Below are 15109 nucleotides of genomic sequence, written 5' to 3'. Positions count from 1 at the left end.
AATGATGGTAAAGATGTAAGTGTAAATTATTAAAGTACAGTATAGACCAGGGTTCCTCAAATCTTGCCCTGGAGGGCCAATGCGCTGCAGAGTTTAGCTCCAACCCTGAACAAACTCAGCTACCTGTGATTTTCTAATGATCCTGAAGACATTGATTAGCTTGCTCAGGTGTGTTTGATTAGGGTTGGAGCTAAACTCTGCAGGAAAGTGGATCTCGTGGGCCAGATTTGAGGATCCCTGGTATAGACTTTTCTTTGGTATCTAATGATTCAATCTCTTAAATATCTCAAAGGAATACAGAACATTCCAGGGGGGAAAAAATAATAAAAGTGAATTTTTCACATCAGCCCAAGCAGAGCATGAGTATTATTAAGTATCAAACAGTCCGCCCAATATCTGGAGTCAAGTATCATGAGCGCATTTACGGGACGGGCGGATGAGCTGCTTTACGCAACAACTGGTGTTGCTTCTGTAGGTCGGTTAAAGGGCTCTCCAGAGATTTACTTTATTATCTTTTACAGCGATCCCTTCCTGGCAGTAAAGCGCGTTTAGACACGGTGTAATCTGAAATGCGCGGTCGGTTTGCGTCGACGCTTGTGTTGGTGTTGCTGTGGTGTTGCGGCAGCGCGCCGGGTGAACGGGGACTGAAGGTGTCCAGGAGAGCGCCGAGGACTCGCTCCTGTCTGGACTTACCGGAGGAGATTTTGGAGCAGATGTTCGGGAGGCTCTCGGTCGGCGTTCTCAGCGCGTTTCATCACACCCTGCAGCTCGCGCCTCCAGAGCGACAGAATCTGACCTGTCAATCAGCGTCTCGCCTTGCGCGCGACAAACCGCGTACCTCTGTCAACTTCCTCAGCCTCTCGCCCTGGGCGTACAGGTAGGACCCCAAGACTAAGACTAGGATGGGAATACTAAACAAGTAGTTTAACCATTTAGTGCTTATGAGGAAGCAATATTTAGAAATATTTTTTGGACTAGGCGGCATGAATGCAATGCCGCAATTGTACCCTAAAAATACAAACAAAATTGTTAATAATTCATACGTTAACAACAACAACAACATCATAAAGTACAACAAAATATCATAAAAATATAGGCTACTCGTGTGTACGTTAAATCAATAACGTCAAAACTACCCAAAAAAATCTGAAGACTTGAATGTATCGGCTACCACAATTTTTTTTGTGTTATTTCGAGTCAAAGATGGCTAAAGAAGCCTAATAACATACGGTTCGGTAAATCAGATTAATTCAATAACCGTAACGCCTGATTCACACGTGTTTTGATTAAGAATCATTCAATCGGGAATCGATTTTGTTTCGGTCATGAAAATGATTCTGTTCTAAAGAAGAACCAGTTGGATTGTGTGTTCCCGACTCCAATCCTATAAGATTTGATGTCTCGCCTATTTGTCTGCAAGAAAAAATAACTTTTTTCATTATTATTCATCCAAGAATCTCCCATGATCCAGCGAGGTACCCTCGATATCTCCCGGAGGCGTACTGTTTGTGTAAGGGATGCCTGAGCGGACCGAACGGGGAGGAAAGTGAGCGCCTCCGCAGCACTCCAGTGTTCATGCCGACCGTCATATTGCGCCGGACCGGCTCGTGCGTCGGGGGCCGTCATTCCTACACGGAGAGCTACGTGTCCATCGCCGTGGGTTGTACTTGTGTGCCATTGTTGGAAAAAGACAGAAAAACACAGAAGGGCAAGCCAAGCGTGAAAAGAGTATGGTCTAAAAATTTCAGCACCTTTAGAAAGAATGGACTGAACTGATCCATTTTAGATTTTCTTTTTCTGTGTCAGTTTTCTTATTTCCTTCATTTTTTCTTTTAGTCGGTGAAAGGAAAACTTGAGACAGAACTTGCTCTCACAGCTGCAGATTCTAGTCTGCAGTGCCAAGCAAAAGGAAAACTTTCTGTGCCAAAATACAAACATTTTCTAATCCAAAGTACTTTGAGAAAGCCAGTCAGCATCATGGTGTTAGATAACCAAATACCGTTCAGATGTATTCAAGTATACAGAAAAACACTAGAAATGCTTCTGTTAAAGGCAAACAAGGTTATCATTTACAAGAAGACATATATTTAGCATGACTTTGGGTCAGTCCTCCTATGATTACTTTATTAAAACAACAAGAACACTGATATCGCACAAGTCTAGTGTATAGTATATTATATACAAATGCATTTCAAACATTCACTTCAAGCCCATTTTATGCATTGAAACAAAGTTAAACTGTCTGAGATTGTTTGCTTCAATTTTATGCCGGAAAGCCGGGTGTGCAATTGACAATGCAAGTCAGCCAAAGTATAATCAAAGACTGATCGCAGATCTCTGATGAAGGGCCAAATCCTCTGCTCTAATATCTGGATCCTGCTATGCACCTCTTGGAGAGAGAGTATTTATTGTTCCAAATAATCATCTGCTGATGTTTAATAGGAAAAAACAATGTTCAAATGTTGTCAGATTGAAAGCCTTTTTCATGAGAGAAGGCTTGATTCATAGTTAACATAGCAGCGGAACTCATTGGCCAGATTGTGATTGTGTTTTGGTAAAAAACTGCATATCTTCAAATCCATAAGTTTCCCAGCAAGCTCCTCCATAATAGCTCCTATAAGAATAAGCTAAAGGTGAACATGAACAAGACATAAAACACGAGTTCTTCTAAAAAAAATCTGCAACATTATATATGTATATATATACACATTTCCACTTGCCTGTGCAGAGCAGGATTTTACCCTTAGTGAGGTATTTAATGGTGAGGAGCACCTTGCTGAGACACTCTTCAGACAGATACGGAGGGTCTGCGATGACAATGTCAAAGCTCTGAGGAAGCAGACCCTCAGGCAGGCACAGAGGGTTGTTGTAATCATAAAAGACAAACTCCTCTCCATATGCTGCGAAACGTCGGTCAAACTCCAGCAAAACAGCAGACACACTGTCTGACCTCGTGGATTCCAACTGTTTCAGCTTCTGATACACACTTGGTGCACTTATACAAGCTATCCTACAAATCAAGAAAAAAACATTGGAGTGAGAGGGGACAGAACGGAGCAGTAATATATATTGGGGTCAGTAAGATTTTTTTCAAAAAGAATGAAAACTCATTCAGAAAGGATATATTAAATGGATAAAAAGTGAGAAATCTTTTGTAATGACGTAGAAGTCTTTACCATTTTAAATAAATGCCGTTCTTTTGAATGTTATGTTCATCAAGAATGTATCATGGTTTGCACAGCTGTTTTCAACATTGATAATAAATGTTTCTTGAGCACCAAATCAGCATATTAGAATGATTTCTGAAGGATCACGTGACACTAAAGACTGGAGTAATGACTGCTGAAAATTCAGCTTTGCCATCAAAGAAATCAACAAAAATTTGTAAATGATATTCAAATAGAAAACAGCTATTTCAAATTGTCAAAATATTTGTAAGACACTTCTTTTAAAATCATAAAAAACACCCAAACGGTAATATATGTATATAGAAGTACATTTAACATTTTAAATGTTTTGTCATTTAGTTAACCAATATACAGCACAATCAGTGATGCACAACTTGTCACACTTTAGTTAAATTTGGTGTTTTGAATCCAAAAAACACTTGTGTGACTCCTGTAGGTCAAGCTGTCAAATGTCACAATGTTTATACAAGATATTCTACACCCCAGGAAAAAATATTTGATTGAGAGGTGAAACATGATAATGGAGCAGTAATTTATACTGGGGTCGGTAAGTTTTTTTTTCTCAAAAAGAATGACACTAAAGACTGGAGTAATGACTGCTGAAAATTCAGCTTTGCCATCAAAGAAATCAACAAAAATTTGTAAATGATATTCAAATAGAAAACAGCTATTTCAAATTGTCAAAATATTTGTAAGACACTTCTTTTAAAATCATAAAAAACACCCAAACGGTAATATATGTATATAGAAGTACATTTAACATTTTAAATGTTTTGTCATTTAGTTAACCAATATACAGCACAATCAGTGATGCACAACTTGTCACACTTTAGTTAAATTTGGTGTTTTGAATCCAAAAAACACTTATGTGACTCCTGTAGGTCAAGCTGTCAAATGTCACAATAATGTTTATACAAGATATTCTACACCCCAGGAAAAAATATTTGAGTGAGAGGGGAAACATGATAATGGAGCAGTAATTTATACTGGGGTCGGTAAGTTTTTTTTTCCTCAAAAAGAATGAAATGAGTAGTAGCCCAGGAAAAAATATTTGAGTGAGAGGGGAAACATGATAATGGAGCAGTAATTTATACTGGGGTCGGTAAGTTTTTTTTTCTCAAAAAGAATGAAATTAGTATTTCCCCACTCAATGAGATATAAGAACAATTACATGTAAATGTTAATTACATATAAATGAGTTTTTCCATGCCTACGATCGACGTGTTTTAATGAATTGGTTGAGTGAATGTTTGAGAAGGGTCTGTTTCGCTCACAGCACAATAAAGAAAAAAAACCTTCAGTTGTTGCCTCCTACTGGTGTATTGACCTCTGGTAAAGGCCATTAAACGAATCAACGGTAGTGACCAACCATCACTACTGACCTTCTGTTCTACACAAGCCAAAACAATTGCACAAATGTAAAATCTGGCCAAAGGCGCTTGAGACCAACCTCCCATGTTCTCCAGCCTGCTGCATGACTTCCTCTGCTAACCGTATAGCCGTGTCTTCACTGGACCAGAACTGACTCATGCGCTGATCACACAAACACACGAGCTGGTTACTGATCTCAGATACATAGCCTACTTGTGTATAACAAATAGTAAATATAACAATCAACAAATCACCACGCAAGACACTTCTAATGCATGTATTGTACCCAGTCTTCCTCTACAGCACCAACGCAGAACTTGGCACATCGTCGTCGCTGTCACTCATGATAACAGATCTTCATAACAAAGTGACAAGGGAACGCATAAACATTCAGCGTTAAACGCTCATTCAAACATGATGCTAACGGTCGCAAAACATACTTAATACAAACGTAACTTACGTTTTACACTTACCTAACCAATGATCGACGCCGTTACAGTGTGTATTTAAGCAGTAACTTACAAACTTACAACAGAGAAACAGAACGGCTTCACGTGTTTACAGTACGGTGGCCGAGGGAGTACAATCGCACTTGGTACTAACGCGAACACACGCGCATATTTCCAGACCAGATATTTCATTAAGACAGACACCATATTGAAAATGTAGACCAAGAAAGACCACTCACTTTTTATAGCAAGTTTATATACACTTTACAGATCATTTCAGGCATTCCAAAATAACAATTAGTGCTTTCAACAACGGAAATAAAGACTATCAAATGCCCTGAATAAAACAGCTGACATCCCTCGATCATCATTTTTGGTATTTTATTGCTACAGCAACGTCGACTGTTCCACAATTCTGAGTTTGTGTGTGCGTGCTAGTGTAAGTGGAACACTGTTTAAGTTATTTTTGAAAAACAAAACCTCATTGGGAACATCAGGCGATTGTGTGAATAATGTCCATCATAATTCAACAGACCTGTATTTTTGTCGAGAACGCTTTCAGTGATACTGCTGCGATCAGGGCGAAATGACAATGGCAAACAGTAAAACTACAATCATTCAAATCAATCAGAAAGAAAAATTCAAACTAGCCCCTTGTCCTCCTGGTGAAGTTGTATAACAATAAAAAAAATAATCATAAAGTTCCATCAACTATAATCTTATAAAAACCTTTCAGTCCTTTTAAACACTTTTTTGAAAATATATATACAACCTTGAACACAAAAGTGATTTGGTTTTCCAAAAGGGCCTTCCTGCAATTAAAGTTTCATTGGGAAAGGCTTTTTCGTTATCAAGGCAACCACAGCTCACAATCCTAGTTACCGTGATAGCAGTACGACACTGTTCTATTCGTCGCTGTAGACACAGCTGGATCCAAGCCGTGAGAAACCACATACAAAGGCACTCGAGGAGAAGCGTCTGCAAAAGACTTGTGTGTTTGTGTCTAAGGGGAAGGAAGGGGTCAGTTTTTAGAAAGATTACCCCTCTGCATTTCATAAACGTTCATCTGAGGAGCTCTCCGTGGCAAAGTAAACAATGGTCAGATCAGACTGAGACGATCACGACCGGCCGTCCCCTCACGGCCTTCGCCAGCCTCTCTCTGTTCTCTGTCTGAATGCCCAGAGGCGTCTCAGCATCTCCATGGTTTGGCATGGTGAAAGGCTTCTCTGAGTGGTAGAGGGGGTGGAGAGGGAAAGCTGTTGTGGACAGTTGCTAGAGGAAGTGGCTTATTTGACACACAGAAGCCCCCCCACATTGGCAACAAACTCCTCCAGGCTCTTCAGGAAGGCCACCTTCTGCTTGCGGTCCATGGTTGGAGGCGTGCTGCTGGCAGTGAGGCTGTTAAACGCGTCTGCCAGCCGCTGGTAGATCACAGCGTCCCTCTGATTGGAGAGCAGCGTCTCCACCAGCTCTGAATACTCCGCCTGAGACAAACGCCATCACTTATCAAACACTACATCGACCGCTAATGCATCACAAGATCATGCATGTCGTTCAGTTCAAATTCATATTGTAAGCATAAAACGTACCTGGTGAAGGCACACTAGTGTATAGAGCGCTTCTCCAGCTGCTACGGTCATCTCAGTGTTGTGCTTCTGGAGCACAAGCATGTCAAACACCAGCTATGCAGGAAGAGAGAGTGACAGAGAAATCTACATTATTAAATCAACATTTTATACATGTGTATTAATCTCAGAAAATTACATATTACAATGAAGGTTAGTGACATTAGCAAGTTTGACCATTCTGAGATCACTGACATCAGCCAATAGCTCTCAATTAATACTGACAAGAAATAATACTGACATATTTGTCATCCCTTTTATGCAAGTTCATATCTACTGACTATGGATGCCCGTTTCCGCCACTTAATAAATAAAAAAAGGTCATTGCGACACTTAATCTCACAATTCTGACTTTTTTCTCGCCATTACAAATGAACATCTAGCAACTTTTTTTCTCAGAATTGTGATACAAACTCGCAATTCTGACTTTTTTTCTCAGAATTGTGATACAAACTCACAATTCAGACTTTTTGTCTCAGAACTGTAAGAAATAAACATACAATTGCGAGCTAGAGTCAGAATTGTGATATAAACTCGCAATTCTGAGAACATAATCAGTCATTTTTCTGAGAAAAAAAGTCAGAATTGTGAGATAAGTCGCAATTTTTTATTTATTTTTTAATTCAGTGGCGGAAATGGGCTCCATAACTGACAGCCTTGTCAACAGAACATTTTTTTTAAAACATTTTGAGTAAATATGATGTAAAACGTGTTTACTTTTTCATGCTGAGATGCATTTAAATGTTCTCTTTTGTCGTTGTATTATGTACACTGTTCAAAAGTTTGGGGTCAGTAAGATTTTTGTTTTTGAAAGAAATTATTTTTATTAAACAAGGATGAATTTAATTGATCAAAAGTGACAGTAAAATAATTTTTAAATTTTCAAAAAATGCTGAACTTTCTATTAATCAAAGAATCCTGAAAATATATCACAGTTTCCACAAAAAATATTAAGCAGCATTTTCAGGATTGATAAAATAATAAGTGTTTTTTTGAGTGCCAAATCAGCATATTAAAATGATTTTGGAGTTATGACTGCGAAATCAACATTTTAAATTGTAACAATATTTGCCAATATTACTGTTTTACTGTATTTTTGATAAAATAAATGCAGCCTTGGTGAGCAGAAGTGACTTCTTTCAAACAACCATAACCTTACCAGGCCCAAAATTTTGAACTTTTGCGAATGGCAACGTCGCCTGTTAAAAACCCACAACAGTTGACCACTGGTTTAAACATCATGTGACTCACTTTAAGGAAATGTCGTGTGGCAATAAACAGGGGTGTGTCCTTTTCCTGTGTCTTGGCGCACTGCTCAGCCAATGGGGACAGAGCCTCCAGACAGAGCTGACTGATCTCTGAGCTCATCCTGCAGTGTGTGTTAAGGAAAAACACTAGGCCATACCCACCATAATTCAACAACAAAAACTCTCAACAAGGAAATCAAACACAATATGCTTAGCAAGCACAGACTTTAAATAACGTTACTCTCTTCTGTATACACAAAAACAGCAAGGATACGAGGTCATGCCAAGCTCCAGGGAGCACATGAGACTTTTGAAGAGCTCCTCAGGCAGCTGAGGGATCTTCTCTGGGAAAATCTCACAGATGAAGGTGATGAGCTTATAATACTGGTTACACAGAGAAGGGAACTGGGTACAAGAGAAAGAAAGATTGTTTCAATACTGTACCACACCTTTTACTTTAAGCATCAGAGTTTGCTGTCAACTGATGTAAGAACATCTTCAATTAATCATTTTCAAATTACAGCTCAAATTTTACCTTAAGCAAGTCCTGAGACATGAGGGGCAACACAATATTCACCCCATACAGCACAACATCAGCAGCTGATACGGCCCGTCCAGCGCCAGAGCTCTGCTCTTGCCCGCGAAACACCTCATCTGCACAGAAAACACGGTTCCTCCTCATCTCTCATGTAAACGCTCACAAGCTATGATGCAAATGACGGGAATCATGAATGAACGCTCATACCAGTGTCACTGAAGTCAATGAACTCTTTGGAGAGCAGGTTGGTGAGGAGCTCCATGATGAGCAGAAGGTCCTGGTACTGGTCCTCCTCTGCGGCTACATCTAGTCTCTTGCGACCCAAATTGTTCTTGGAGTAAACCTGCAGCAGCGTCAAGCACACCTCGTACAGTTTCATAGACTTGGTCTGTGGAGACAGAGATGTGGTGCGTTGAAAAACATATTCAGGATGCGTACATCAAAATCAATGCAAGCGCTAATGTCTCACTTCGCCCAAGTAGCAGATTTGTTTGTGGGCCACTTCCACAAACACCTCTATGATGAGGTTGACCGTTTCTGGTGAGTTTCTGTAGACCTCCATGAGGCCGATGCAGCTGGACAGGAAGTCCATGAGGAAGCTGAAGAGAGATGCCACATTGTCGATCTGCGTTGCTTCTGCGATGCCGCACAGAGCTTCCAGAGTGGCAACGATCTCCTGCTTCACGGCTTCCTCTTGACAGATCTGGGCGAAGTTCTCCTGGTTAATGAGGTTGAGGAAGCGCTGCTGGAGTGGATGCAGTACCTGCAGTGCAGAGACAGAGAGAGAGAGAGAGAGAGAGACAAAGAGTTACGAGGCCATGCTTCATAAACTGCATTGTGTTCTCATTAGCAATAATGCTTGATCTTCCAAATATATGTCTATAATAATTTTCTCCTCACCTCGGCCCAGTATTGCTGTTTGGTATCAGAATCCATATGAGCAAAGCCGCCCAGGACCAGGGCTTTCATTAGAGTCCGCTGGACTGTGCTGGACAGCATATGTAAGGGAGGGCTGCGACTGGCAAACTGCTTGGCCAAATTCCACCAGTTCTCACACTGCACAACTATATTCGCCCTGAACCGTCAGAGGAAAGAGTTGAGAAACACAAATGAACAAGCCTCATATCACATTTTACTGAAAGGTTAATGGAACAGTTCAACCAAGAAATCATCTTTCAATCAATCACTCATGACATTTCAGACCTGTATAACATTCAAATGTGTTGCATCACTATTATTTGTGAGAGATGCAAGAGTTTGAATTTGCCAAGTTTGAACATGCACATAAACTAGTCCAAAAGTTTGGGGTCAGTAAGATTTTTTTGTTTTAAACTTACTGTTATTCAGGATGCATTAAATTGATCAAATATGGCAGTCAAGAAAATTACAACCTTACAAAGGATTTATATTTCAAATAAATGCTGTTTATTTTGAACTGCTGCAGGAATCCTAAAATAATGTCTCACATTTTTTCACAAAAAAAATATTAAGAGGTACAACTGATTTCAACCTTGATAATAAATGTTTCTTGAGCATCAAATCATCATATTAGAATGATTTCTGAAAGATCATGTGACACTGAAGACTGGAGTAATGAAGCTGAAAATTTAGCTTCTCCATTACAGGAATAAATTACATTTAAACTATTTTAAAATAGAAAACATTGTAAACATTTTAAATGGTAAACAATTTTTTTTTTTACAATATTACTATTTTTACTGTATATTGTTGTTTTTACTTCTTTTCATATTTACTGGGCTTTTTCAAAAACATAAAAAAAATTCTACTGCCCCAAACATTTGATTTGTAGTGTATGTGATTTAAGAGTTACAGTGGAAGAAATTATTGCTTTTCAGTAAATGACTTTAACAGACAGTTCAGCCAAAAATAAAAATCTGTCATCACTTATTCACCCTCAAGTTGTTCCAAGCCTGTATGAATCTACTGAATATAAAATAAGATATTTTGAAGAATTTGTAACTAAACCGTTTCTTGTTGCTTTACCTATATACCTCAAAATATCTTCTTTTGTGTTCAACAGAAGAAAAAAAAATTATACAGGTTTGGTACAACTTGAGGGTGAGTAAATGATGACCGAATTTTCATTTTTAGGTGAACTATCCCTTTAAATATCAGTCTATTCCTTACACAAAGCAATCACATGACTTTAGAAGAATTTGAAGTAGTTGAGTCATAACTATCACTTTCATGGTGCTTTTTTGTGCTTGACATTGCCTAATCATTATATGCTTTGATTTGATGGAAAAAACAGCATTCTTTATAAAAAATAAAAAAAACCTTTATGAATGGACTTAAGAGTTCGCAAATTCCAGAAACTACTCCTTAATCCAATATTTCTTTCTAAAAAGATTTGCATTGATACACAGTGTCATTTACTGTTAATTTACATTTATTCATGTAGTATTATCAAAGAGAAAGGAAAACTTGAAATCGCATCATATGACCCCTTCAAGTTAAGAAATCACTTTGCAATGCAATAGCACAATTCCACCAGCAGGCGGAGCACATTAAAAGCATTTGGTCTTGTATCAACTGACAGTATATGAAGACATCAGCACAGACCACTGGCCTCCTTGTGCCTGTCAGTGAGCAGCTGTCCTGCAGGGCGTTAGGCTCAATACTTAGCCCTCATTGATGCCCACATACGCATTACTCCAGCAAGCAGACACAAACCTCTCTCTCTTCTCCACCAGAGTCACCAGCAGCTCCACAGTGTCATTAGCAAGCTCTGGCTCAGAGCTCCACACCGACAGATTATTGATCACTTTCTCCAACAGATATCCCACAATCCACTGCGCTCCCTCCGTGTCCGCTCCAAATGCTGTGCTGAGAGGCATACTGATCTGAGGGAGAGAAGTAAAAGACCAAAGACAAACACTCAGAGGAAGAGTCAGAAGTAATAAAGCGTCACATAAAAATGTCTAGGTTCGGTTCCAGGAATTTGTGTGATTTTTGAATAGAGCCAAAACAGAAACAAACTGAAGGCTTCATTCAGACGTCATGCCTGCTCATTTTGGCAACTCACTTGGCCGTAGAGTTTCTCGTCCACCAACAGGTATGTCTTGGCCCAGCGCCGAAGAAACCAGACAATGTCTTTGCCCATCTGAGGACTCAGGAGCTCAGTCAGACTCGCTCGTGTAGCCCGAGACTCCACCTCTGAGGTTCTTAGCACCGCCGATAACAACCTGTGACAGAGAGATACAGAGAAATGGAAGTGCAGTCTAGCTGCATATATATGAGGCAACATCCGGCCAGCAGAACAATCTGAAATAGAATTTGACAGTCTGTTGTTTACAGGAAAATGCAGAGAGAAGAAAAACAAGGGTGAGAAATGGCTGGGATGGAAGAGAGTTCATGGCGGTTCTGTCTAGATATACTGAGACTCAACAAAGGCCCACAATAACAAAAGCTATCATTCCTTCACACCTCCACTGGTAAAGAAAGAGGACACAAGAAAAGGATTAAAGCAGCTTACTATCCTGGAAGAGCGATATCGCACGCGCCCCGCGGAGTGCAGCACCATTAAATGTTTCACATTGTTTGTAAAGATAAAACCTCACTGACATTTCTGAGCTGTGGGGTCAGTGACTGTTATTGGGAAACACAATCCCTTGGCCCACTGTCTTTCCAAATCTTCCACAGTCTGCCCGCTTTCCCCCACCCATCACCAGCCTACTGTCTCTCCAAATCCTTTGACCTCCACATCGCTCCCATTCACATTCTCCATCCCTCCCCTACCCATCATCTCAGCGTCCTTCCAGTCTTTCAATCCTCACCTCGATCCCATTCCAGTTTTGGAATAACACCATCCATTAAGCCCAAATCAGATTACATGCAGATTTTTGCAGACAATACCACTACAACAACAAAACAACAACATGTATTTATTTATATTTCTATTATTAATATTAATATTTATTATAATATAAATAGTATTAATATATAACTACAATTATTATTAGCAGTAATATTACTATTATTTTTTATAATAATAATAAAATAATAACAATAATAATAATAATAAGTATGTTACAAATGTAAATATATATTTTATTTGCTATATAAAACAATTTATTGTTTATTTTATTAATTTATTTATTATTACGGTTTAAAAATATAACAATATTAATATTTGTATTATAATAATTATTTATTGTTAATATTTATATAATAATAATAATAGTAATAATAAGAACAGCATGTATTTAATTTTTTTTTATGAATTTTATTAATATTTATTATAATATAAATAGTATTAATATATTACTACTATTATTAGCAGTAATAGTATGTTACTACTACTACTACTAATAATAATAATAATAATATGCACTTTAAAAATTAAAATCATATTAATATATCATTTTTATTTGTGATATAAAAAATGTATTGGTTCTTTTTATTACAGTTAAAAAATATTATAAAATAATATTAATATTGAAAAAATACAACAATGTTGCATGTAGACCTGAAAAAAAAAAGAAAAAAAAAAGAACCGTTGAAAATAGAAACTAAAAATCAATCAACTCGGAAATAGCTTCTGAACACGCGTACGACTCCAGGCCCCTAGTGCTCCCCTCTGACTCTGGGCTCTGAGTAGCACCTGGCCTGGCTCTAATTGATAATGTGTGGGGAGTGGTGCTGGCGCCGGGGCTGGGGCCACTTGAGGGCTGCTGTTCGCGTAGCAGGCCTAGCTGGGCGCGTGGCCAGGGCATTCCCCGCTGGGCAAACGAACTGCAGATCAAAAGGCCTGTGCTACACCACGCCTGCTCTCTCCAGCAGCAATTCTGAGTGATACATTTTAAACAAGTCATTGTTCCTGTAGGCAGAATGATCAGCACCTGGCTGCTTAATCTGCTCACAAGCTGATCATTACCACTACGTCTGGAAAAAGGCATTTATCAGACAACCAGATGTTAAAAAGATACACTAGCGATCAAATTCTTACGATTGGCAGGATTTTTGAAAAATGTTTTTGAAAGAAGTCTCTCTTGATCAAGAATGCGGCATTTATTGGATTAAAAATACAGTGAAAACAGTAATATTGAGAAATATTTATTTGAATAACACTTTTCTATTTTAATAAATCTTAAAATGTAATTTATTCCTGTGATGACAAAGCTGAATTTTCAGTCTCTGAAACCATCTAGTGCCACCATCACATTTCATGTCTGTTTCGTTTAAAAGTTATTCACAGAAATAATCTGATAATTATATTTCAAGCCAAATTCAACACCCAACTATATTTTTCATCATTTTCAGTTGTGTGGAAAACATCCTTTCACAAACTGGTTGTCGATATCCTAGCACAATGAGTGCACAAGAATCAGCATGAAAGCATCTGGTCTACTTGTGAAAGTGTCGTAAAAAAGGACAAAAAAAACCAAAACAAATGAAACAATGAAAACTGGATAATAATGCATGAAAAATGTAAATGAAAAACGAAATCATGTCATAATTCCCACGGCTACTAGCAACCGATAAACTGGAATCTTCTTTACAGAGTAATGACACACTGACACATGTATACTGTGAGGTCCCTCTACCTGATAACCGAGTCTGTCCTGTTGCATCCAGGGATGGAGGTGGCCTTCTCTCCAGGAGAGCCGAGCAGCTGCAGTGTAGTGTTGATATCCACCTCAGTCGAGTGTTTGATAGAGTACTCCATCACTTCTGAAGGTATCAATGGTGTTTCACCCTGAGGGTCATCAGCCAAGAGGTAACCTGTTAAAACACCAAATACTTCAATACAACGACAAAAAGCAACTTGACTGAGTGGAGAAATGCCTCCAAATAGTCAAAAATAAAGTCCAGTTGCATATGAATTACACATAATGACCTCGATGAATGGAAATCTCCACAGACATACGAGGTTAAACATGCTACTCGCATTTGTGTGCGAAAATGAATGACATGAGGTGAGTAAATGATGACAGAATGTCCCTTTAAGAATGACACAGACCTGACACTAATATGAGCCAATGAATGTCTTCATAAAGGTCATCTAGAACTTTCCGTTCCACCGTCCCCGGGTCTGCAGAGGCCATGAGGTGCTGTTGGTGTCTCTGGAGCTGCCCGTGAAGCCGTGTGACTCGGTCCTCCAACAAACTGAAGACAGATGAGAAATGTAAGGCTCACAGTGGTTGTTTATTACAGCGGTTTCTCTGAAGTGCTTCGTGTGTCTGTACCCTGTGAGCAGAGGTATACAGTGGTCTGCAGCGATGCGGCCCAACATGCCGATACTGGCCAGCTGATCTGAGAACAGCTCTCTGTCGTCCTCCTGTAATTCGTTTATTTCTTCCTCTTCATGAGAAGCGACACCATTTGCAGTCTAAAAAGTCAAATAAAGCATACGATTGAATGCGCCGTAACGACAGTTACTCTGGCAGACGATTCTTTGAAAGAAAACTGTTTTAGACATTTGCTGTGCTTCATGCTTTTCCACTTTAATTAAAGGGGTCATATGATGCTGCTAAAAAGAACATTATTTTGTGTATTTGGTGTAATGAAATGTGTTTATGCGGTTTAAAGTTAAAAAAAAACATTATTTTCCACATACTGTACATTATTGTTTCTCATCTATGCCCCGCCTTTTTGAAACGCGTCGATTTTTACAAAGCTCATCGGTCTAAAAAAGCGAGGTGTGCTTGATTGACCAGCTATCCAGTGC

The 15109-nt window shown here is 38.9% G+C and overlaps 3 protein-coding genes across 5 annotated transcripts in view; 1 reads left to right on the top strand and 2 right to left on the bottom strand.

Annotated features, from left to right (window-relative positions):
• The first annotated feature begins 226 nt into the window (after nucleotides 1-226).
• On the top strand, nucleotides 227-2228 carry LOC107724475 (interleukin-17D-like). Its single transcript, XM_016533438.1, has 2 exons — nucleotides 227-877; nucleotides 1455-2228. The coding sequence occupies exons 1-2, from the start codon at nucleotides 570-572 to the stop codon at nucleotides 1774-1776; spliced, it is 630 nt and encodes a 209-aa protein (XP_016388924.1). The 5' UTR covers nucleotides 227-569; the 3' UTR covers nucleotides 1777-2228.
• Nucleotides 2229-2305: 77 nt separating this feature from the next.
• Nucleotides 2306-5176, bottom strand: LOC107724476 (protein-lysine N-methyltransferase n6amt2). Its single transcript, XM_016533439.1, has 5 exons — nucleotides 5033-5176; nucleotides 4846-4914; nucleotides 4639-4721; nucleotides 2721-3010; nucleotides 2306-2614 (listed from the first exon to the last, which is right to left on the bottom strand). The coding sequence occupies exons 3-5, from the start codon at nucleotides 4716-4718 to the stop codon at nucleotides 2484-2486; spliced, it is 501 nt and encodes a 166-aa protein (XP_016388925.1). The 5' UTR covers nucleotides 4719-4721; nucleotides 4846-4914; nucleotides 5033-5176; the 3' UTR covers nucleotides 2306-2483.
• Nucleotides 5177-5756: 580 nt separating this feature from the next.
• xpo4 (exportin 4) overlaps nucleotides 5757-15109 on the bottom strand; it is a 36971-nt gene continuing 27618 nt past the window's right edge. For all 3 annotated transcript variants that reach the window (XM_016533437.1, XM_016533436.1, XM_016533435.1), the window contains 13 exons: nucleotides 14628-14770; nucleotides 14402-14547; nucleotides 13986-14163; nucleotides 11465-11624; nucleotides 11113-11282; nucleotides 9319-9493; nucleotides 8888-9181; nucleotides 8626-8806; nucleotides 8416-8534; nucleotides 8155-8285; nucleotides 7885-8002; nucleotides 6598-6690; nucleotides 5757-6492 (listed from right to left, as the gene is read on the bottom strand). In XM_016533437.1, the coding sequence (XP_016388923.1) occupies nucleotides 6295-6492; nucleotides 6598-6690; nucleotides 7885-8002; nucleotides 8155-8285; nucleotides 8416-8534; nucleotides 8626-8806; nucleotides 8888-9181; nucleotides 9319-9493; nucleotides 11113-11282; nucleotides 11465-11624; nucleotides 13986-14163; nucleotides 14402-14547; nucleotides 14628-14770 (2106 nt within the window). In that variant the 3' untranslated portion in view covers nucleotides 5757-6294. The remainder of the gene's footprint in view (nucleotides 6493-6597; nucleotides 6691-7884; nucleotides 8003-8154; nucleotides 8286-8415; nucleotides 8535-8625; nucleotides 8807-8887; nucleotides 9182-9318; nucleotides 9494-11112; nucleotides 11283-11464; nucleotides 11625-13985; nucleotides 14164-14401; nucleotides 14548-14627; nucleotides 14771-15109) is intronic.

Source organism: Sinocyclocheilus rhinocerous, unplaced genomic scaffold, assembly GCF_001515625.1.
Source record: "Sinocyclocheilus rhinocerous isolate Xijiao unplaced genomic scaffold, SAMN03320098_v1.1 scaffold64, whole genome shotgun sequence".
NCBI lineage: Eukaryota > Metazoa > Chordata > Actinopteri > Cypriniformes > Cyprinidae > Sinocyclocheilus > Sinocyclocheilus rhinocerous.
The sequence above is the reverse complement of the archived record's forward strand: the minus strand, read 5'-3'. Positions and strand labels throughout refer to the sequence as shown.

Coding starts and splice junctions, on each gene's coding strand:
- LOC107724475 (XM_016533438.1), top strand. CDS start 570: ATGCGCGGTCGGTTTGCGTCGACGCTTGTGTTGGTGTTGCTGTGGTGT. Junction 878..1,454: donor CTCTCGCCCTGGGCGTACAG/GTAGGACCCCAA, acceptor TATTCATCCAAG/AATCTCCCATGATCCAGCGA.
- LOC107724476 (XM_016533439.1), bottom strand. CDS start 4,718: ATGAGTCAGTTCTGGTCCAGTGAAGACACGGCTATACGGTTAGCAGAG. Junction 3,011..4,638: donor CAGGCTGGAGAACATGGGAG/GTTGGTCTCAAG, acceptor CTTGATTTGTAG/GATAGCTTGTATAAGTGCAC. Junction 2,615..2,720: donor TAAAATCCTGCTCTGCACAG/GCAAGTGGAAAT, acceptor TTATTCTTATAG/GAGCTATTATGGAGGAGCTT.